At 42.8% G+C, this 23,254-nt stretch overlaps 1 protein-coding gene across 4 annotated transcripts in view; it reads right to left on the reverse strand.

Moving 5' to 3' along the window:
- Nucleotides 1–1,108: 1,108 nt before the first annotated feature.
- The window catches only part of ACACA (acetyl-CoA carboxylase alpha), a 421,319-nt gene continuing 399,173 nt past the window's right edge, over nt 1,109–23,254 (reverse strand). For all 4 annotated transcript variants that reach the window (XM_068269366.1, XM_068269368.1, XM_068269365.1 and 1 more), the window contains exons 54-55: nt 10,881–11,017; nt 1,109–4,067 (exon numbers count right to left, since the gene is read on the reverse strand). In XM_068269366.1, the coding sequence (XP_068125467.1) occupies nt 3,941–4,067; nt 10,881–11,017 (264 nt within the window). In that variant the 3' untranslated portion in view covers nt 1,109–3,940. The remainder of the gene's footprint in view (nt 4,068–10,880; nt 11,018–23,254) is intronic.

The following is a 23,254-nucleotide window of genomic DNA, read 5'->3' on the forward strand; positions in this document are numbered from 1 at the left end:
AACAGAACAGAAACTTTCTCTTGGGTGCTCTGGGGATCATGTACACATGGATTGCTTGACTAAGGCTAGTAACAGATTTAAGGAATCATCAGGCAAAAAAAAAAAAAGAAAAAGAGTTTCACTTACCTGGGGCTTCTACCAGCCCCATGCAGCCATCCTGTGCCCTCGTAGTCACTTACTGCTGCTCTGGTCTCCCTCCGTCAGCTAGTTTAGTTCGGCGGGCCGCATTGCATACATTTTTACGCATTCCCGCTGGTGCAGGAACATTAACAGATACATTTTTAAAAATTTACGCATGGAACCACTCACGCGTAAAAATTTATGTGTTAATGTTCCTGCACCAGCGGGAATGCGTAAAAATGTACGCAATGCAGCCCGCCGACCCAGAGGTCAGCAAAAACTAAACTAGCTGACGGAGGGGGACCAGAGCAGCAGTAAGTGACTACAAGGGCACAGGATGGCTGCATGGGGCTGGTAGAAGACCCAGGTAAGTGAAACTCATTTTTTTTTTTTTGCCTGATGACTCCTTTAACCACTTGAGGACCCACCCTTTACCCCCCCTTAAGGACCAGCGCTGGTTTGATTGATCTGTGCTGGGTGGGCTCTGCAGCCCCCAGCACAGATCAGGGTGCAGGCAGGGAGATCAGATTGCCCCCCTTTTTCCCCCCCTATGGGGATGATGTGCTGGGGGGGTCTGATCTCTCCTGCCTGCTGTGGGTGGCGGGGGGGGCACCTCAAAGCCCCCCTCCGCGGCGAAATTCCCCCCTCCCTCTCCTACCTGCTCCCCCCCCTGAGATCCGGGCTGCACAGGACGCTATCCGTCCTGTGCAGCCAGTGACAGGACGTCCCCTGTCACATGGCGGCGATCCCCGGCCGCTGATTGGCCGGGGATCGCCGATCTGCCTTACGGCGCTGCTGCGCAGCAGCGCCGTACAAATGTAAACAAAGCGGATTATTTCCGCTTGTGTTTACATCTAGCCTGCGAGCCGCCATCGGCGGCCCGCAGGCTATTCACGGAGCCCCCCGCCGTGATTTGACAGGAAGCAGCCGCTCGTACGAGCGGCTGCTTCCTGATTAATTAGGCTGCAGCTGGCGACGCAGTACTGCGTCGCTGGTCCTGCAGCTGCCACTTTGCCGACGCACGTTATGAGTGTGCGGTCGGCAAGTGGTTAAGCCAAATGCAAAAAAAACCCTGGAAAATACAGTATACCAACAGAAAAAAACAGTCCACAGAACTACACAATTTTCAATTAAGAATTATAGCTACAAAACTTTAAAAAAAAATAAAAATATTAAAGTACAATACCTATATTACTAATCCAAACAAAACAGAAATGTATTTTTAAAATGTTACCTCCTAAATTAAAAAGAAAATAATACAATTCTTAAAAACACACAACTGCAGATTTAATTTCTGTAAAGGTGTAACAATATCAGTAACAGTAAGCTACAACCGGCAATAACTCCTTTGCCATCATGACTGAAACCATCATCGACACATTCTGCCACACTAAATCTGGTCTTGGGGGCTTAACATGCATACCATGAATATAATGTCGCATTTAGTCCTTGCCCTACCGCTTACATTATGTTCTGCGTCTTCTGTCTGTACAAAATTGAGGGGTGGCGATTTATGGTAAAGGATCTTCACGCTCCATTTTAAAATGGTATGTGTATCTGTAATAAATACTAGGAAATTTAAAAAAAATTGCATGAAACCCTAATTTTCCCTGTGAGTTATTAGATCCATTTGGTTTGACTGGGGATACTTTGTGAGTGGCAGCGAGAAACAGACCACTGACAAGAGATGCAGTCACCTGAGCAAATGAAAATAAATTGTGTTTAATACTCCATGAAGAGATGGATCTGATATATTTAAGCTTTTCAAGTGTCCTTTAATTTGGTGATGACACGGCCCTGGCACATTTCTTAGCATGTATTTGTATAATTTGATGTGTAGGAGTGTTATTTCACAAAGGTCAGTGAATATTTCACAATTGTTATTTGATGTGATGAGATGCTGTAAGGCGAGATTCTCTAGTAGAAAAATACGTTCTCCGTTTTAGTTTGATTTACATGCATACAATGTGAGGTTCATGCAAGAATTATTTTGTTTAAGAAACCGCTAGTATGGGTCATGTCATTGTGCAGCTGAAGTCAGAAAACCCAGTGGGCTGCCAGGTACAGTGATCGCATGCAGCCACATACAGCAACAGCGGTGATAAAACTACACATGCAGGTCAGCATAATATGCAAACGTGTCACCGAATAAAGAAAAACACAGGAAAATATGGTCAGGCGCACCATAGTGCCAATTCTGACATTTAACGGAGAACTTCAACAAGCAGAATGTTGAAATGGTGTCTCCTCAGACAGGCCCAGTCCAATTAGTTGATATTCACTACTAGACTGCATATGCTGAAGACATAAAATGCATACATTTCACCTTGGTCTGAGAAATGTAATAGGCAATTGTGTAATAGTAGTAGAAAGGATGGCAGAAAAATGTTTCCTTAACTGTGTGATATGTTCACGCCTTCCTTAATTTATTTCAGCAACACTTCTGCCAGCAGAGAGTGCTACCCTCCCATGCACAACCCTCCCAACTGCCAGCACCATTTTGTCTTATAAGCACACAACCCAAGTGGTGCCAAATATACAACAAACTGGGTGTGGCATTGAGGTCACAGAACTGGCAGGCAAGAAATTTAAAAATGGTGTTTCCTAGTTTCAAGAAGAAAAGAGATGGAGCAGATCTACCTGAATCACAGCGTTAGACATGACTGGACAGCACTAAAAGTAGGAGAAAAGGACAAGAACAGGGTTACAACGCTAACAAGTAAGGTGCCTAAATAATTGCTTGTTCAAAACCCATAAAGCGGTCTAATGTGCTGGAAAACCTGTCATTCTGGCCACACTGTGAAATCCCCTCCTAGTGTTTGCTGCACTGAGCTTTAGTCATTTGATAGGTCAGCAGAGAGAATCTTGGGGAGAAGTCACAGTGGCTTATCAGGGCTTCCAGTCACATACAGCTTGTTTGGCTTTTGATGCTGGACAACATGTTGACAAAAAAAAAATAATCTTTCCTTGCCCTTTGCCGTGGTGCCAGTCCTACGCTTCAAACAAACTCTAAATAAATGCATATTTTTTTCAATTTTGGATTAATTTCAGTCTTTGGCTTTTTTTTCCCTCTCTTTCTGAAAGGCTGAAAATGTAGGTGTTTTCTGATATAAAAAAAAAGAATCACATTACCACATTTAATCAGTGTTATACAACAGGCATCATTAATATATTTTTTAAAAGGGAGATCTGGGGAATGCCAATAGGTTAAGAAATAAAAATAAAAAATGTTAATTTAATTAGAAAATACTTTTAAGTGCTTTTGTAAAATGGCATAAATAAAGTAAAGCAGATATGTTTTATACCTGCAAAAGGTGCAAATATTTCAGATTAGTTACTCCACAGATATATCTATACCCTTGTCTTTGATGGGTAACAATATATGTATTTTCTAGCTGGGTGAGATTTCAGATTGAGTGGTACACAAGTGCTAGGCATAATTATGAAGACTATGGACCTGCTCTCCACTCTGCTACAGATTTGCAGAAGGCCTGTTCCTTCTACATAACATTCATTAAGGCAGATATGTATTATAATGTGGGGGACTGCCCAATGCCCATATGAACCATTCTGTAACATGAAGTAGGGATGGTTGGCTGCTGGGCCTGTACTCTTCATTCCTCCAATAATTCTTAATTATTCAGAGAAAATCCACAATATTACCTTCAAACACAAAAAGATCTACAGTACATAAACCCGATCATAACTCGGCAGCATGTAAATAAGTCTACAGGTGAAAATTATGAGCCAGATGTGAGCTCTGGTTTTTCTTTTACATTGGTATTTTAAACCAATGGACAGGTCCGAGCTCACAAGGCTTCTATGTAGAAGGTGGGGAGTCCATGGTGGAGAGAATTCGCACAATTTCAGCTCTCTGAGTTGGGGAAATGTGTTGTGTCATATGAACAATAGAGTCCATGGCAACTTCAGGATTTTCTTGCACCAAGCTGGAAAGAGAGCAATAAAACCATATCAGAATAAGTCTATCTAAGTTATATGTAAGTGAAACAATAGCAAAACAATTATATGGAGTGATAAAGGCTGCTGACTTGAGGCTCGTACACACGTCCAACAAATCCACCCAATTGTCATCTAATTTTGGCCTGTCAGGCATGTGTGCGCATGACAAATGACTAGATGAGCGACTGATAGCAGGTGGTTTGCCCGATCCACCTGACAGATCAGCTCACATGACTTATGGCTGATAGCTCCACGTGTGTACAAGTCCTTTGAATGATGTGCTCTTGTTTTAAATACAGCCATGTAGTGCAGTTTGTAGCTTGCTTGCACGCAGTATGTAAACAAGTTGGTTGGTGAACGGGGAAGGTTAAGGTTTGTCGTGGAGTTGGTCATGCACTTTGTTGGACGTGTGTACAAGCCTCTAGGAGATAAGTAAATCTTGATTAAAACGTTGGCACATGTTAATCTCCCATAATGCAGTGCATCCACATCCAGGGGAAGTCTGGTTCTCATCGCACTCTGTTCAGCTCAACAGGAGGATTTTCTGAAACCAGGTTTATGAGCCTTAACAACAATGCAAGAAAGAACAGTCTCCTGACTGACTATAATGACTGTTTGAAACACTACACGAATATAAAAACCCCTAAGCAATACTAAGGGTAAGAGCAAAACCTGTGCCTGGAATTCAGCTTTAAGAATCTGTATTAGTATAAAGTATCTTCCAGTTTGCTAATTGATTGAAAAATAAGCAAAATGTAATTAATTTGGGTTTTCTTGCTTCAAATTGACCATGCCTTGTATTCCTGCAGGATTATGTACATTTTGTATGCAAATTTATGTAGCTTGGAAATTAACCAATGGAATGTTGGAATTTAACTGGGAGATGGTGTGATTTAACTGGTTTATTTTCAAGCTGCATGTATTTGCATACAGAATTCGCATTAACCTGCATCAACTCAAAAATATTTGTATACAGTGATGTGAAAAACTATTTGCCCCCTTCCTGATTTCTTATTCTTTTGCATGTTTGTCACACTTAAATGTTTCTGCTCATCAAAAACCGTTAACTATAAGTCAAAGATAACATAATTGAACACAAAATGCAGTTTTAAATGATGGTTTTTATTATTTAGTGAGAAAAAAAAAATCAAAACCTACATGGCCCTGTGTGAAAAAGAAATTGCCCCCTGAACCTAATAACTGGTTGGGCCACCCTTAGCAGCAATAACTGCAATCAAGCATTTGCAATAACTTGCAACGAGTCTTTTACAGCGCTCTGGAGGAATTTTGGCCCACTCATCTTTGCAGAATTGTTGTAATTCAGCTTTATTTGAGGGTTTTCTAGCATGAACCACCTTTTTAAGGTCATGCCACGACGTCTGAATAGGATTCAGGTCAGGACTTTGACTAGGCCACTCCAAAGTCTTCATTTTGTTTTTCTTCAGCCATTCAGAGGGGGATTTGCTGGTGTTTTTTGGGTCATTGTCCTGCTGCAGCACCCAAGATCGCTTCAGCTTGAGTTGACGAACAGATGGCCGGACATTATCCTTCAGGATTTTTTTGGTAGACAGTAGAATTCATGGTTCCATCTATCACAGCAAGCCTTCCAGGTCCTGAAGCAGCAAAACAACCCCAGACCATCACACTACCACCACCATATTTTACTGTTGGTATGATGTTCTTTTTGCTTAAAAGTGGTTTGCGCCTTGGATATCTTCCATGCAGGCCGTTTTTGCCCAGTCTCTTTCTTATGGTGGAGTCGTGAACACTGACCTTAATTGAGGCAAGTGAGGCCTGCAGTTCTTTAGATGTTGTCCTGGGGTCTTTTGTGGCCTCTCGGATGGGTTTTCTCTGCGCTCTTGGGGTAATTTTGGCCGCCGGCCACTCCTGGGAAGGTTTATCACTGTTCCACGTTTTTGCCATTTGTGGATAATGGCTCTCACTGTGGTTCGCTGGAGTCCCAAAGCTCAATTACTTTTGTTCTCATTTGTTCCTGAATTTCTTTGGATCTTGGCATGATGTCTAGCTTTTGAGGTGCTTTTGGTCTACTTCTCTGTGTCAGATAGCTCCTATTTAAGTGATTTCTTGATTGAAACAGGTGTGGCAGTATTCAGGCCTGGGGGTGACTACAGAAATTGAACTCGGGTGTGATAAACCACGGTTAAGTTATTTTTTAACAAGGGGGGCAATCACTTTTTCACACAGAGCCATGTAGATTTGGAGTTTTTTTTTCTCACTAATTAATAAACACCATCATTTAAAACTGCATTTTGTGCTCAATTATGTTATCTTTGACTAATAGTTAACGGTTTTTGATGAGCAGAAACATTTAAGTGTGACAAACATGCAAAAGATAAAAGAAATCTGGAAGGGGGCAAATAGTTTTTCACACCACTGTATGTCATTGTCTATTCCTATTTAAGAGATGTACTGACTTTGTTAGTTATTTTGATGTCCTGATGACAACGGATCCAACAAAGGACCTGTGAGAAATAGTTGTTGAATTACATAAATCAGGTAAAGGATAAAAAAAAAAAATCTAGAGAGCTAAAAAGGTCAGTCAGTAATGTTAAAACTGATAAAAGGTGGAAAGTAAGGGATCTGTTGCATGTGATCTAAGAGATTGTATAAACACCGACACTACAAGATTGTTGCGTAGTGGGAGTAGAGGGATGGGATATGTAACACTACACATCATCTAGAATCGCTCTGCGTGCTCAGGATAATTTTAGTCAAGGTTGCAATAAGAACATGAAGAAACAAAGATCTGGCACTGCAGTAAATTTTGTGCCTTTAATCAAGATCCAAAAAGTCACAAGCACATACAAAATAGTGTGCACAGTTCATGTAGGACAAAGTGGCAGCTTTACCAACCAAACATGCGAGAAGGCATGCAGCAGATAGTCCTACCGTTGCTTCTTCTGAGGCTATTCCAGTTCTGAGGCTAAACCATGGTACCTCATGGTTCACCTCGAAAGAAGCACCTCTGTGCGAAATGGTCATTAGGCTGCCCGTTTTTGCCCTGCACCCACCGCAATCTACCTCACTAACGGTAGGACTATCTGCTGCACGCAGTCACACATGTTTGGCTGGTAAAGCAGTCACTGTGCTCTACATGAACTTTGCACGCTATTTTGTATGTGCTTATGACTTTTTGGATCTTGATTAAATGCACACATTTTCCTGCACTGCCAGATCTTTGTTTCTTCATGTTCTTAGAGTGAGCGTAGGAACACAGTAGGCAGAATTGCATATGCGTTCTACATAGCACATACTGGAAAGCGCATATGCGATTCTGTCTAGTGTGTTCCTACCCTAAGGGTTCTGCTGCTACCAAGCCAGGTAGACTAAGCACAGTTTCAACCACACAACTGCTAGGATCATACTTTGAGATGCTAGAAAACATCCACATGCCATTTAAGTTGAAATACAAGCTTCTCTGCAAACAAGGGCGTTTTAAGATGTACAGTAAGAAGGTACTTGAACAAAAATGGTGTGCATGGTGGAGCTGCATGAAAAAAGCAAATACTACAAAACAGGCAACTAACAATTTGCCAAACAGCATCTCCTTTGGATCAAATTCCTTCAAAATAATGACACCAGAATTGAACTTTATGGTCACAACCATAAATATCATCTCTGGTAAGAATGCAATATAGTGGACATTGATGACAAAAATGTAGCATGTTAGCAGATAATATTGGAGGACAACTTGTATTTATTAGTATGGAAGTTGTTCATTGGATGTATTTGGATCTTCCAACATGACAATGATCCAAAGCACAAGTCCAAGTCAAACTTTCAGTGGCAAAGATACTGTAGTGTCCATCACATTCTCCTGACCTCAGTATCATTGAGGTCAGTATCAGGTTTGAGAAGATCTCAAACATGCAGTTAATGCAAGAAAACCCAAGAATTTACAGGATCTGGAGAGTTTTAGCCAAGAAGAATGGACCACTCTCCCACCTGAGAAAATAAAGGGCCTTATTCTCAATGATCACAAAAGGATGTAATATGGACATTCTGTTACTGTGTACTTTGCCTAAGCCATGTGTACCACAAGCAATTCCGAGTACGGTACCCCTGCACTTGGCGAATAAATCTATCTTGTATCTTGTAGGATGTATGCCATCATGTGGGGTGGTGGGTTCACCTAAGGGTATGCAAACTTTAAAACAGGAACCATCTCATTATTAGTAGGTTTCGTTTAATGGATGTGATATTCTGTGATGCTTTCTCAACCAGGGTTCCCTGAAAGCCCAAGGTTCCTGGAGTACTTTGCAGGGGTTCCTTTCATTTTTACCCATCATAAGTGTTGGAGAAGTATGATAGAGAGCACACTATAACAGGGAGTACTGTAAAAAGAAGCACTAAATTGGTGGTCAGAATAATAATGAACACAAAAAGCACTAGAATAAAGAGGCATTATAATAAAAAGCACTGTAATAGGGCATAAACGGCCACACCAGCTTTTAAAGACCATGCCATCTGCAAAATAAATGCAGGGGTTCCCTGAGATCCGAAAAGTATTTGCAGGGTTCCTCCAGGGTAAAAAAATGGATGCTTTATAGTTTGATTTACATATGATGAAATCCAAATTAGACAATCTTTTAATTGTTATATTAGGCAACTATATACTCCATGCTTTGTTTCCAGTTAATTATCCATCAGCCAATGTGTGCTTGTTTAATAAATTCATGACATATACAACTACTGTTTAGCATTTCTACAGATATTCTGTCATCCATTGTTGTGAACCCTCTGAAAAAGCAACATACACTAGTCACTCTCGGCTTGTATATTTTTATGTTGTGAAGGTGTTGGCTCATTGGAATCCATGTGTATATCCACAATTCACACAGCACAGCATACAGATGGTTTAAAGGAGTTATCAGGCAAAAACAGCACCCCCCTACTCCACTTGGGCTTCCTCCAGCCCCTTGCAGCTGACATGTCCCACACTGCAGCTTTGTGCTCAGGCAATGGCCCTGGGTCCCCGTCGGTGCAGAGGGCGACCTCGAGGTCATCTCTACTGCGCCTGGGCTGCTGTCAATCAAGCAGCTGACAGTGGAGCTGCGGCATGGGACTTGTCAGCTGCAAGGGACCGGAGGAAGCCTCGGGTAAGTAGAGGGGGGGAGCGCTGTTTTTGCCTGATGACTCCTTTAAAGAGACTCTGAAGTCTCAAGGAAATCAGCTTTTTATTTAAAAAATGTGTTTAACCACTTTGAATCCCTTGCTACGCTTATCTACTCCCCACAAAACTTCATCTGAAGCTCAGGGGAGTAGATAGGCGTACTTGTGGTAAACAGTGTGCTGTATGCCCAATAAGCTATCTGATTATGTATATAGGGCATCATTTTAACCGTGACAAGTGAGAGAATAGATTTTATGTTGTTTGACAACTGAGGGCTAAGTCATGTGATTTTTTTTTTACCGGAAAACTGAATGAAAAGCAAGAAAACTGTTATTTTCATGTACTCTGTACCCCTAAATAAATACTTGTAAAAAAACAAAAGTGACAGCATTGAAAAGAGAATACATAGTTACCCTAGGGACTTAGCTTTTAAAATATGTATGCCATGAGATTGTATTACTGTTAATCATGAAGATAAGGGCTTTTAATTACTGATAGAGTACAATGAGAAAACAAAAAACACAAACCAGAAACGAATATATTATCGCCATACATTGTACTAGGAACATTATTTAAATGTTGAGATAACCAGGACAAATTAGCAAATACAATGTGTGGGTTTTACCTATGGTAACATTGTTTATTTGAAAACAATAGTGGATGGAAATGGAGAAATAGTGTATTTTTTTTTCTCATTTTTCCCTTTAAAATGCACAGATAATAACATAATTACTAAAAGCAAATATCACCCTCACAAAGCATAATATGTGGCAAAAAAACAAGATATAGATCATTTACATCTGATGAGTAGCAATAAAGTTATTGGTGAATGAATGGGAGGAGCGCTGAAATGTGAAAATTGCTCTGGTTTTTAAGCAAAAAACCCTGTGGCGCTGAAGTGGTTAATATGCTAGCCCTACCTAAACCGCCGCATTCCCGCTTCCGTGAGAGGCAGAGCCAGGAGCCGCAGCTCTGCCTCTCAGCCCGGATCGCCGCCTCTCCCCCGCCCCTCAGTCTTCCTTCACTGAGAGGGGCGAGGGAGAGGCGGAGATACGCGCTGACAGACGTGTGTAGAGGCAGAGCTGCAGCTCATAGCTCTGCCTCCTACAGCTGCAAAATCCATGACCAAGAAAGTTGTGGATTTTCGGGGGAAGAGGGAGGGAGGAGTTAGGGGGATTTAGTTAGATTTCAGCGGCGGTATAGGTAGGGCTAGCATGTTAAACCCATTTTTTAAATAAAAAGATGATTTTTCGGACACTTCAGTGTCTCTTTAAGCAGGCTGTTTCTGCTTCACTCTAAGTTATTACTGTGGTAGAGTAGCACAACACTAAAATTAAGCACAAGTCTTGATAGCTGTTTCTGCATGTGAAGCCTTTGAAATGCGCATTTTACACACATGTTGCTGACCGGGTCATAGTTACATAGTTCATTGGGTTGAAAAAAAGGCATTTGTCCACGGAGTTCAACCACAAGATAGGATATAGTCAATGAAGTTGGGAAAAGAACATACTGTATACCCATGAAACACAACTGGCAAATACATGTTTTCTCTATGTGAATGTTACCTTTATCTCTCCATTGCTGGATTAACCATTTCATGGCATATCCTGTTTAATAACGTGTATATTGCATTGTGTACAATTCTAATAGAACACATTAATATTACCTGCGGATTTGTTTGAGGATATAGTCTCTAGAAATGTACTTGATGTTTTCATCAACCACAGAGCGGGCCCCCTCCTCCTCCGTCATCTGCTTCTCCAGCCATTCAACAACATCCTTATTATTATCCCACAAGTATGCCTGGAAGTACAAGATTGTATGGGCATTTCAGTTTCAACACATTTAACACATTAATCCAGCTTTACTGATATTGCAAAATTATATTTGTAAACATACTGTAAATGTACAGAGAGGATTTCTTCCCAGCAATATTTGTATTTTCTGTTTGTTCAGTGGTTGCTCGGTAACATCAATATCCATTACATCACAGTGACGTAAGAAACAGCCTTTTCCAGGTACATTACCAAGCAGTGATGGTATACGATGATCGTACATGTAAAAAAGGCGTGTGGAAAAAAGGACGCCGGATTTGCCGGTAGTAGAATCCCGCTAAAATTAGCGATATTCGACTACTAAATATTCATAGTAGAATATTGGTATTATGTACAGGTATTTTACTATTGCTAAACCTAACCCTACTCTCACACAGAACCCCTTCCCTAATCCTAATACCCCTCCCCCCAGTGGTGCCTAACCCTAAAATCCCCCCTGGTGTTGCCTAAACCTAACCCCCACCCTTGGTGCCTAACCTTAACCCCCCCCACTGGTACCTAAACCTAACCCGCAAATTATCAATCTGGTGCACAGATCATTCACTTAATTAGTAACAACCTCACATGTGTGAGGGAAGGCAAGGCCAACAACTATCCAACCGTTACATACACTAATGGACCGCCACTCAATTTACTCTAATACTTTTTATTGTATCAAAAGGTAATGACAACACAATATCCCCGGAAACCCCCCACCTATTAAAAACCCCTATCCCACGCTGGATTCAACAGGAGCGCTCCCGGTCAACACCATACACACACAACCCACATTCAACAACCATGGACTGAAACAATCTCTAATGGCTAATAGAATGGAGGCAACTGTATGATAACGCTTCTGCAAAGGCAAGTCCACTAATCCATGTTCACTCCAGAGTATACATTCTTTAGTGATTGATCATGCAGCATAATGACACAGTCCAGATTGGAATCTTCAACAACTGCGACAGAGATCTCTGCACTTAACATATATTTGAATGGTTCCTTATGGAGTTGTTAGTAACCTTCCTCGGAGCACCGTGCCACCTGTATACCCACTGGCTCTCTACACATCTGTGTGGCTTCCGGGGTATCTCCCTTCAGCATAAAGGTGTTACCTTCTCGCTGTGACGAATGATGGTCATCCGGGCTTCCTTCTGCGGCGTCCCGCAGATTACAGGTACCTGTATGTGTCAGGAACTTGCCGGCTTGCAGCGCGTCATGCGTCCCCGTGTATGGACGCCGGAGCAGCTTCCCACATCCAGCGTATTGGCCACGCCCACATACGCGTTACGCCCACCAACGTGAGCTTCGTCAGTGTGATGACGCTGTGGCTAGGTCATGGCAGGAAAGCCCTCTTCTATTTAAAACAAAACTGTCTCTCATCCACGCCTCTCCATGGATCACATTTGATTCTGCGCTCTACATCTTCATTTGAAATCCTTCCATATACTTATCTCCTGATGTTTTGGGAGAGCATATAGTCCAGAAAGATTACTGAATGCAATAAACCATGGAGTGTCTCATTTATTGCCAGATCAATTTCATACAAATCGTACTGTATATGGCTTGGTTGTTTAGTGTCTCCTTATATTACCTCCGCAGAAACTACATGCATTCTAGTTGCTTAATACTTCTACTTATTGCCTCCATGATGTTTTATTATTTCATACCTCCTTTTAACCCTTCCCTTTAGTGTCCTCATAGAGGCCCAAGTCCAGTGCACCTAAACATTTATATCTATCCCTCCTTCTCGCTGGGAACTGCTTTGCTGGCAATAAATAGTACTCTGCAAACACTTCTACCTATGGTTTCATGCTGCAAATACCTCTGCCAATGGTTTCATGCATTCTCATGTGCCCACTTCATAGTAATCTTCTCATCATGTATATTCTCGAGACATATATATCCAATTTACAACCAATCCATGCATCCTTCTATGTCTCTCTTGTTTAAGTACCACCATTACATATATTATATACTTCACATCATCCCAGCAATCCAGACTGGTTCTAATTAATAATAAATTCATCCTATTCTAAACCCATTTATTTATAGAGGGGGACTGGTCATCTACAACTAGCAACAAATTTTTGCTTATTTACCCATACTCTTTCAAAAAATGGACCAAATTTAGCTCAGAATTAAGTCCTCGTGGGATTAACGTTCCCAGAGTGTATATCCACCTATTCTCAATTTGATATAATAATTTCTCAAAGTCTCCTCCCCTTGTACTCCTTTTTGGTTTAATAATACATTTATATCTCATACAGTCTGGATTGCTATTATGGAATACTGCGAAATGTGTGCCCAATGGGCTTTTTTCATCTGCAGCAGCAATATTTCCTACATGTTCTCCAATTCTCTCCTTGATTTTCCTTTTTGTTTTCCCTATATACTTCAGTCCGCATGGGCAGGTAATCATATATATAACTCCCTCAGAATTACAGTTTACGAAACTCCTAATATCATATTTTTTATTCCCTTTCGAATTTTCAAACTCATTTGTCTTATCCACTAATTTGCAATATCTGCACGATCCACATGGGAACATCCCAGTTGGGATAGGGCCCAAAAACCCTCTTCCCCAATTTGGGTCTATATTTCTAGAGTGTACCTCAGCCTTCACCAAAGTGTCCTTGAGGTTCGGGGCCCTTCGTGGAGTCATAAGCGGATATGGACCCACAATTTTCAAAAGATCAGGGTCAAGACTCAGGACATGCCAGTGTTTTTCCAGCACCCTCCTGAGCTGGGGCCAGTGAGACCCATACGTAGTTATGAATCTCACCTTCCCCTGCCCATCATTTTTCCTTTTGCTTTTCTTTCTCAAAACTACATCACGATCGATTGTACTTACCCGCTCTCTAGCATTATCAAGTACCTGTTCAGGATACCCGCGTTTTCTAAAACGTTCACACATTTTATTTACTTCCATCTCAAAATCCTCCTCCTCCGAGCAATTCCGACGCATTCTCACGAGCTGACCGTAAGGGATACCCCATTTTTGACTCTTTGGGTGAAAGCTTGAGGCATGAAGATATGTGTTTCCTGCTGTCTCTTTCCTGAACGCAGTTGTCTCCAATCTGCCTCTTCTTTTCACTATCATCACGTCTAAAAAAGACAATTTGTCATTTTCTATGCTGTATGTCACTTTCAAATTTCTCGAATTCATATTCAAATCTTCCAAAAATGTCACTAAGTTGTTTCGTGATCCCCTCCAGACGAGGAAGACGTCGTCTATGTAACGAAGCCAGAGGGCAGCGTGCGCGCCAAACAGGGGGTGGGTGTACACATCACCCCTCTCCCATGCCCCTAAATGCAAGCATGCATAGGCTGGCGCACACGCTGCCCCCATCGACGTCCCCCTCGTCTGCCGGTACATTGACCTATCCGCCATAAAACAATTGTTCTGCAACACCAGCGTCAGCAATTCAATCACTGTACAATTTCTACTGGACATCCATCCTCTATATTGTGCTAAGAAATACTCTACAGCCTCAATACCTACCTCATGGGGGACTGAAGTATATAGGGATTCAATGTCTACACTCACCAACAGATCATCATCTTCGATCTGAAAATCCTTGATTAGATTCAATAGTTCAGTGGTGTCTTTGATAAAAGATGGTAATTCCTCTACTAACCCCTTAAGGTTCTCATCTATAAAGATTCCTACCTTCTCCAAAGGTCCCTCTATTGCTGCTACTATGGGTCTTCCTGGGGGGTTATCCCTGTCTTTATGAATTTTAGGTATTAAATATAACACCGGAATTTTATAATGTTGTAACTTCATAAAATTGTATTCAGCTGCTGAAATGGAACCTTCTGTTAGGGCTTGTTCCAGGATTTCATCTCTTTTCTTAATTATCCTTGGGAATGGATTATCACGTAATTTCACATATGTGTCCTCACAATTTAACTGTCTTTCCATTTCTTTGAAGTATGCCTCTTTACTCCATAAGACGATATTACCTCCCTTATCACTCCCACGGATAATGATGTCGTCCGCTTCCTTCAGTTCAAGAACTGCCTGTCTCTCCAGGGGGGATAGGTTATCAAACCTAGGTCCCCAGTGTATGAACTCGAGGTCACGACTGACCAAATCAGAGAACACTTTTATATTTTTATCCATGGAGAGTGGAGGCATGTATCTCGACCGTTTTTTAAGATCCGAGTAGACCACAGCATCATCCGTGATTCCTTGTGGGGGGGTGGGGGTAGGGCCACCCTCATCCATCAACCCTTCCAGATCCCTCAAAAGTGACCTCTCTTCTAAAGATCTAATTGTTGATTCGTGGTTTGGGGTTTCTTCAGGCAGAAGGGACAGGTTCTCTTTTTTTGCAAACATCTTTTTGAACAAAACATTTCTCAGAAAAAACTGAAAATCTTTAAATGTGTCAAAGGGGTCTCCTCCACAAACAGGAGAGAACGATAGTCCTTTGTTAAGCACGGATATGTGCTGTTCCTTCAGCTCAAATTTGGTTAAATTCACTATGTTATTTCTGTCCTCTCTGTCTTCTGATTCCCCATGTTTTTCTATTCTCTGTGTGTTTTGCCTTTCCTGTATGGTTGTACCCTCTTCTTTAGAATGGGCTGTATTTCTTTGTCCCACTTCCTTCTCCCTCTGTGCCCCCTCCCTCTCCCAGATTGTCTGTCCTGCTTTTCCTACTATTTCCTCTCCTTCTCCTTCTTCCTCTTCTTCTGTTTCCTCTCCATCCCCTAAAAAAGAGATTGATTTCCCAGAGGTAGTAGGTGAACTATCGGGGCTGCCTTCTTCCTGTGGTCTCCTCCCCCTACTTCTTGATCTGGATCTTGCTCTACCATAAGTAGAAGTATATAGGGAAAACAAAAAGGAAAATCAAGGAGAGAATTGGAGAACATGTAGGAAATATTGCTGCTGCAGATGAAAAAAGCCCATTGGGCACACATTTCGCAGTATTCCATAATAGCAATCCAGACTGTATGAGATATAAATGTATTATTAAACCAAAAAGGAGTACAAGGGGAGGAGACTTTGAGAAATTATTATATCAAATTGAGAATAGGTGGATATACACTCTGGGAACGTTAATCCCACGAGGACTTAATTCTGAGCTAAATTTGGTCCATTTTTTGAAAGAGTATGGGTAAATAAGCAAAAATTTGTTGCTAGTTGTAGATGACCAGTCCCCCTCTATAAATACATGGGTTTAGAATAGGATGAATTTATTATTAATTAGAACCAGTCTGGATTGCTGGGATGATGTGAAGTATATAATATATGTAATGGTGGTACTTAAACAAGAGAGACATAGAAGGATGCATGGATTGGTTGTAAATTGGATATATATGTCTCGAGAATATACATGATGAGAAGATTACTATGAAGTGGGCACATGAGAATGCATGAAACCATTGGCAGAGGTATTTGCAGCATGAAACCATAGGTAGAAGTGTTTGCAGAGTACTATTTATTGCCAGCAAAGCAGTTCCCAGCGAGAAGGAGGGATAGATATAAATGTTTAGGTGCACTGGACTTGGGCCTCTATGAGGACACTAAAGGGAAGGGTTAAAAGGAGGTATGAAATAATAAAACATCATGGAGGCAATAAGTAGAAGTATTAAGCAACTAGAATGCATGTAGTTTCTGCGGAGGTAATATAAGGAGACACTAAACAACCAAGCCATATACAGTACGATTTGTATGAAATTGATCTGGCAATAAATGAGACACTCCATGGTTTATTGCATTCAGTAATCTTTCTGGACTATATGCTCTCCCAAAACATCAGGAGATAAGTATATGGAAGGATTTCAAATGAAGATGTAGAGCGCAGAATCAAATGTGATCCATGGAGAGGCGTGGATGAGAGACAGTTTTGTTTTAAATAGAAGAGGGCTTTCCTGCCATGACCTAGCCACAGCGTCATCACACTGACGAAGCTCACGTTGGTGGGCGTAACGCGTATGTGGGCGTGGCCAATACGCTGGATGTGGGAAGCTGCTCCGGCGTCCATACACGGGGATGCATGACGCGCTGCAAGCCGGCAAGTTCCTGACACATACAGGTACCTGTAATCTGCGGGACGCCGCAGAAGGAAGCCCGGATGACCATCATTCGTCACAGCGAGAAGGTAACACCTTTATGCTGAAGGGAGATACCCCGGAAGCCACACAGATGTGTAGAGAGCCAGTGGGTATACAGGTGGCACGGTGCTCCGAGGAAGGTTACTAACAACTCCATAAGGAACCATTCAAATATATGTTAAGTGCAGAGATCTCTGTCGCAGTTGTTGAAGATTCCAATCTGGACTGTGTCATTATGCTGCATGATCAATCACTAAAGAATGTATACTCTGGAGTGAACATGGATTAGTGGACTTGCCTTTGCAGAAGCGTTATCATACAGTTGCCTCCATTCTATTAGCCATTAGAGATTGTTTCAGTCCATGGTTGTTGAATGTGGGTTGTGTGTGTATGGTGTTGACCGGGAGCGCTCCTGTTGAATCCAGCGTGGGATAGGGGTTTTTAATAGGTGGGGGGTTTCCGGGGATATTGTGTTGTCATTACCTTTTGATACAATAAAGAGTATTAGAGTAAATTGAGTGGCGGTCCATTAGTGTATGTAACCTAAACCTAACCCCCCAACTGGTGGTGCCTAAACCTAACCCCCCTGGTGGTGCCTAACTAAATATCCATAGTAGAATATCGGTATTATGTACAGGTATTTTACTATTGCTAAACCTAACCCTACACAGAACCCTTCCCTAACCCTATTACCCCTCCCCCCCCCGCGTGGTGCCTGTTGGACTTGGAAGTTATTTCAGGGGTGCCTACATGGATTGAACTTTGTATGCTATACACAGGGAATCTTTTGATAAGTCTTGAGCGGTAAACAAAGGCCTGTATTTCATACTGTAAATGACTGTTTACAGCCACACAATAGCTGTATAGGAATGAAGTCAATGCCCAGCCCCCGACAAGCGGCAATGGAGGATTCAGCAGAGGACTCCTAGCTTACAGAAGCCGGTTTGTCTGGTTTGGTCAACAATGGTCCATGGAACTAGCTACAACAAGTTCCTTCCCCCCAGCTGCTAAGGGCAGGAACTATTGATGATGTATAACACAGAGGAGGAGTCTCTATACCTGTGGTATCCAGATATAAGACAATGCTTGGAAAGCTTCTCTCTCTCTCTCTTGGAATGCTGCTGCCATGGACTGTGGAACAGAATAGGGGCTCAGCTAATGAAAGTGTGTGACTGTGCATAGGGTATATAGAGCCATTATGTGAGTCACATATTTTGTATAATCTAACTTGTACATATGTATATTTGTAAATAAACCCCTTTTATTTAACCCCTTTGAAACGACCTCAAGTGTCTGGTCATTAACATAGAAATAAGTTCACATAAGCTAGAGTACATTCTACAGTGCCTAACCCTACAATTCCCCCTGGTGGTGCCTAAACCTATCCCCCACCCTTGGTGCCTAACCTTAAGCCCCCCAGTGGTACCTAAACCTAACCCCCCCCCCAACTGGTGGTGCCTAACCGTAAACCCCCTCCTGTGGTGCCTAAACCTAACCCCCTCCTGGTGGTGCCTAACCACATCCCCCCCGGTAGTGCCGAAACCTAGCCCCCCACCGCAATATGTGCCTATGAAGGTAAGTTTGGGCGCCCAGAAGCACCTGATTACCAGCATGAGGGGACCACACCTGCTATGCAATGCCGCAATATAGGTATCTGCAAGCCATTATTTTTCCGCAAGCATGTGCGGGGAAAAAAAAATTTCCCCTCTTACCAGTGGCGGCGCCGTTGTTTTCAGTAAGGGCTCCTGCGCCCTTTTTTCCTGCTTCGGCAGTGATGTACCGATCATCAGTCACATAAACCTTATACAGAAGAGGACAACCTAATACAGGATACATATAAACTGCATGATTTCTGCTCTAAGGCTGCTTTCACAGTGAGACGTTACAGGCGCACGTTAGAGCAGCCTGTAACACAGCCCACCACACAGCAATGAAAAATCAATGGGCTGTTCAACGTGCCCACGTTGCGTTACAGTGTAAAGCTGCACGTTCAAAAAAAGTGCAGCATGCTGTGCGTTATACGCGGGTTTAGCCGCGTTAGACTGCACATGCTCAGAAGAGGAGGGGAAAGTCTGCTATTGTCCCTAGCCACATGGCTAATTAATATTCACTGCACTGTGTGACCTGCAGTGTTTTCTTCCTGGAGCAGCCGCTTTGTGCGGCGATTGGCTGGCGGGACCATGTGATGCAGAGTGTTCCGATCACGTGGTCTCCACAGTCTTTGGACGCATGCGCCATTTTCGTTCTACCAGTACCGAACGAAAATGTCGCACCAAGAGACACATAACGTGTCTCTATGTAGCGTCCGAGTTTAGCACCACCATGCGTTGCGTTAGGGGAACGTTATGCGACCTTAACGTCCCATCTAACGCAATGTCTCTGTGTGAAAGAGCCCTAAAGTGAGAAGAAAGGAGAGGCCTATTGTTTACATACAGCTGTAATATGGCACCTCTCTGCAATGATCTTCACCCACAACAATTCATTTATTAACAGTTGCAGAGAATTGACAAAAATCAAGCCAGGAATTTGCAATTTATCAATACACTGAGACATCCAAAACTATTGTACAAAATAAATATCCAGGGAGAGACAAACTGTACTACTCATGCCATTAAATAAATGGGCTGTGCTGGCATAGGTGCAAGAGAGCTGCAGCCTGCAGCCACACCACAATGACTGCTAAAACAGACACACAAGAAAGGATAGCTAAACATGCCCCCTAGCTTTGTTAGTGCAGGGGCTCTCCCAGGGCATTTAAGAAAATAGATATTACACACCTAACAGCCATTATTTTTTCCAATCAGGACATTATGCTGAAGATCAGAGATGCTCAATTAGATGCCTTTAACCACTTCCCGACCGCCTAACACACAGCGGCGGCCGGGAAGTGTACCCTGCAAGGACTAGCTCACCCACAGAGATGGCGGTCCTTGTAAGGGCATGGGCGGAGCGATCGTGTCATCCGTGACGCGACCCTCCGCCGGCGCCTGCCGCCGCTCACCCGCCGCAACATCCCGCCGGCCATACGGAAGCGCCGGCGGGATGTTAACCCCGCGATCGCCGCATACAAAGTGTATAATACACTTTGTAATGTTTACAAAGTGTATTATACAGGCTGCCTCCTGCCCTGGTGGTCCCAATGTCCGATGGACCACCAGGGCAGGCTGCAGCCACCCTATGTCGCACCCAAGCACACTGATTTCTCCCCCCTGCCCCAGATCGCCCACAGCACCACTCAGACCCCCCCCCCTGCCCACCCCCCAGACCCCTGTTTGCACCCAATCACCCCCCTAATCACCCATCAATCACTCCCTGTCACTATCTGTCAATGCTATTTTTTTTATCCCCCCCCCCGCCCCCTCCTGATCACCCCCCCACCCCTCAGATTCTCCCCAGACCCCCCTCCCTATCAGATTAGACCCCTATCTGCCCCTAGGGCACTCAATCACCCGCCCACACCCTTAGAACGCCCTCAGACCCCAGCTCTGATCACCTCGCCAGTGCATTGCTTGCATCTATTCCCCCCTCTAATCACACCTTGAGACACCCATCAATCACCTCCTGTCACCCCCTAGCACACCTACCCATCAGATCAGGCCCTAATTTGCCCCGTGTGGGCTCCTGATCACTCGGCCAAACCCTCAGATCCCCCTCACACCCCCTTCCGATCACCTCCCCAGTGCATTGATTGCATCTATTTTCCCCTCTAACCACCCCCTCCATTTTCCTATCCATCAGATCAGGCCCAATACAACCTGTCATCTAAAAGGCCACCCTGCTTATGACCGGTTCCACAAAATTCGCCCCCTCATAGACCACTTGTCATCAAAATTTGCAGATGCTTATACCCCTGAACAGTCATTTTGAGACATTTGGTTTGCAGACTACTCACGGTTTTAGGCCCGTAAAATGCCAGGGCGGTATAGGAACCCCACAAGTGACCCCATTTTAGAAAAAAGACACCCCAAGGTATTCTGTTAGGTGTATGACGAGTTCATAGAATTTATTTTTGTTAAAAGTTAGCGGAAATTTATTTTTATTGTTTTTTTTTTTCACAAAGTGTCATTTTTCACTAACTTGTGGCAAAAAATAAAATCTTCTATGAACTCGCCATACACCTAACGGAATACCTTGGGGTGTCTTCTTTCTAAAATGGGGTCACTTGTGGGGTTCCTATACTGCCCTGGCATTTTAGGGGCCCTAAACCGTGAGGAGTAGTCTAGAAAACAAATGCCTCAAAATGACCTGTGAATAGGACGTTGGGCCCCTTAGCGCACCTAGGCTGCAAAAAAGTGTCACACATGTGGTACCACCGTACTCAGGAAAAGTAGTATAATGTGTTTTGGGGTGTATTTTTACACATACCCATGCTGGGTGGGAGAAATCTCTCTGTAAATGGACAATTGTGTGTAAAAAAAATCAAACAATTGTCATTTACAGAGATATTTCTCCCACCCAGCATGGGTATGTGTAAAAATACACCCCAAAACACATTATACTACTTCTCCTGAGTACGGCGGTACCACATGTGTGGCACTTTTTTACACCCTAAGTACGCTAAGGGGCCCAAAGTCCAATGAGTACCTTTAGGATTTCACAGGTCGTTTTGCGACATTTGGTTTCAAGACTACTCCTCACGGTTTAGGGCCCCTAAAATGCCAGGGCAGTATAGGAACCCCACAAATGACCCCATTCTAGAAAGAAGACACCCAAAGGTATTCCGTTAGGAGTATGGTGAGTTCATAGAAGATTTTATTTTTTGTCACAAGTTAGCGGAAAGTGACACTTTGTGAAAAAAAAACTATTAAAATCAATTTCCGCTAACTTGTGGCAAAAAAAATAAAAACTTCTATGAACTCACCATACTCCTAACGGAATACCTTGGGGTGTCTTCTTTCTAAAATGAGGTCATTAGTGGGGTTCCTATACTGCCCTGGCATTTTAGGGGCCCTAAACCGTGAGGAGTAGTCTTGAAACAAAAATGACCTGTGAAATCCTAAAGGTACTCATTGGACTTTGGGCCCCTTAGCGCAGTTAGGGTGCAAAAAAGTGCCATACATGTGGTATCGCCGTACTCGGGAGAAGTAGTATAATGTGTTTTGGGGTGTATTTTTACACATACCCATGCTGGGTGGGAGAAATACCTCTGTAAATGACAATCTTTTGATTTTTTTTACACACAATTGTCCATTTACAGAGTTATTTCTCCCACCCAGCATGGGTATGTGTAAAAATACACCCCAAAACACATTGTACTACTTCTCCCGAGTACGGCGATACCACATGTGTGGCACTTTTTTGCACCCTAACTGCGCTAAGGGGCCCAAAGTCCAATGAGTACCTTTAGGATTTCACAGGTCATTTTGAGACATTTCGTTTCAAGACTACTCCTCACGGTTTAGGGCCCCTAAAATGCCAGGACAGTATAGGAACCCCACAAATGACTCCATTTTAGAAAGAAGACACCCCAAGGTATTCTGTTAGTAGTACGGTGAGTTCATAGAAGATTTTATTTTTTGTCACAAGTTAGCGGAAATGGATTTTTATTGGTTTTTTTCACAAAGTGTCATTTTCCGCTAACTTGTGACAAAAAATAAAATCTTCTATGAACTCACCATACTCCTAACGGAATACCAGGGTGTCTTCCTTCTAAAATGGGGTCATTTGTGGGGTTCCTATACTGTCCTGGCATTTTAGGGGCCCTAAACCGTGAGGAGTAGTCTTGAAACGAAATTTCTCAAAATGACCTGTGAAATCCTAAAGGTACTCATTGGACTTTGGGCCCCTTAGCGCAGTTAGGGTGCAAAAAAGTGCCACACATGTGGTATCGCCGTACTCAGGAGAAGTAGTATAATGTGTTTTGGGGTGTATTTTTACACATACCCATGCTGGGTGGGAGAAATCTCTCTGTAAATGGACAATTGTGTGTAAAAAAAATCAAACAATTGTCATTTACAGACAGATTTCTCCCACCCAGCATGGGTATGTGTAAAAATACACCCCAAAACACATTATACTACTTCTCCTGAGTACGGCAATACCACATGTGTGGCACTTTTTTGCAGCCTAACTGCGCTAAGGGGCCCAAAGTCCAATGAGCACCTTTAGGCTGTACAGGGGTGCTTACAATTTAGCACCCCCCAAAATGTCAGGACAGTAA

This window comes from Hyperolius riggenbachi, chromosome 2 (genome assembly GCF_040937935.1).
Source record: "Hyperolius riggenbachi isolate aHypRig1 chromosome 2, aHypRig1.pri, whole genome shotgun sequence".
NCBI classification, from domain to species: Eukaryota; Metazoa; Chordata; class Amphibia; order Anura; family Hyperoliidae; genus Hyperolius; species Hyperolius riggenbachi.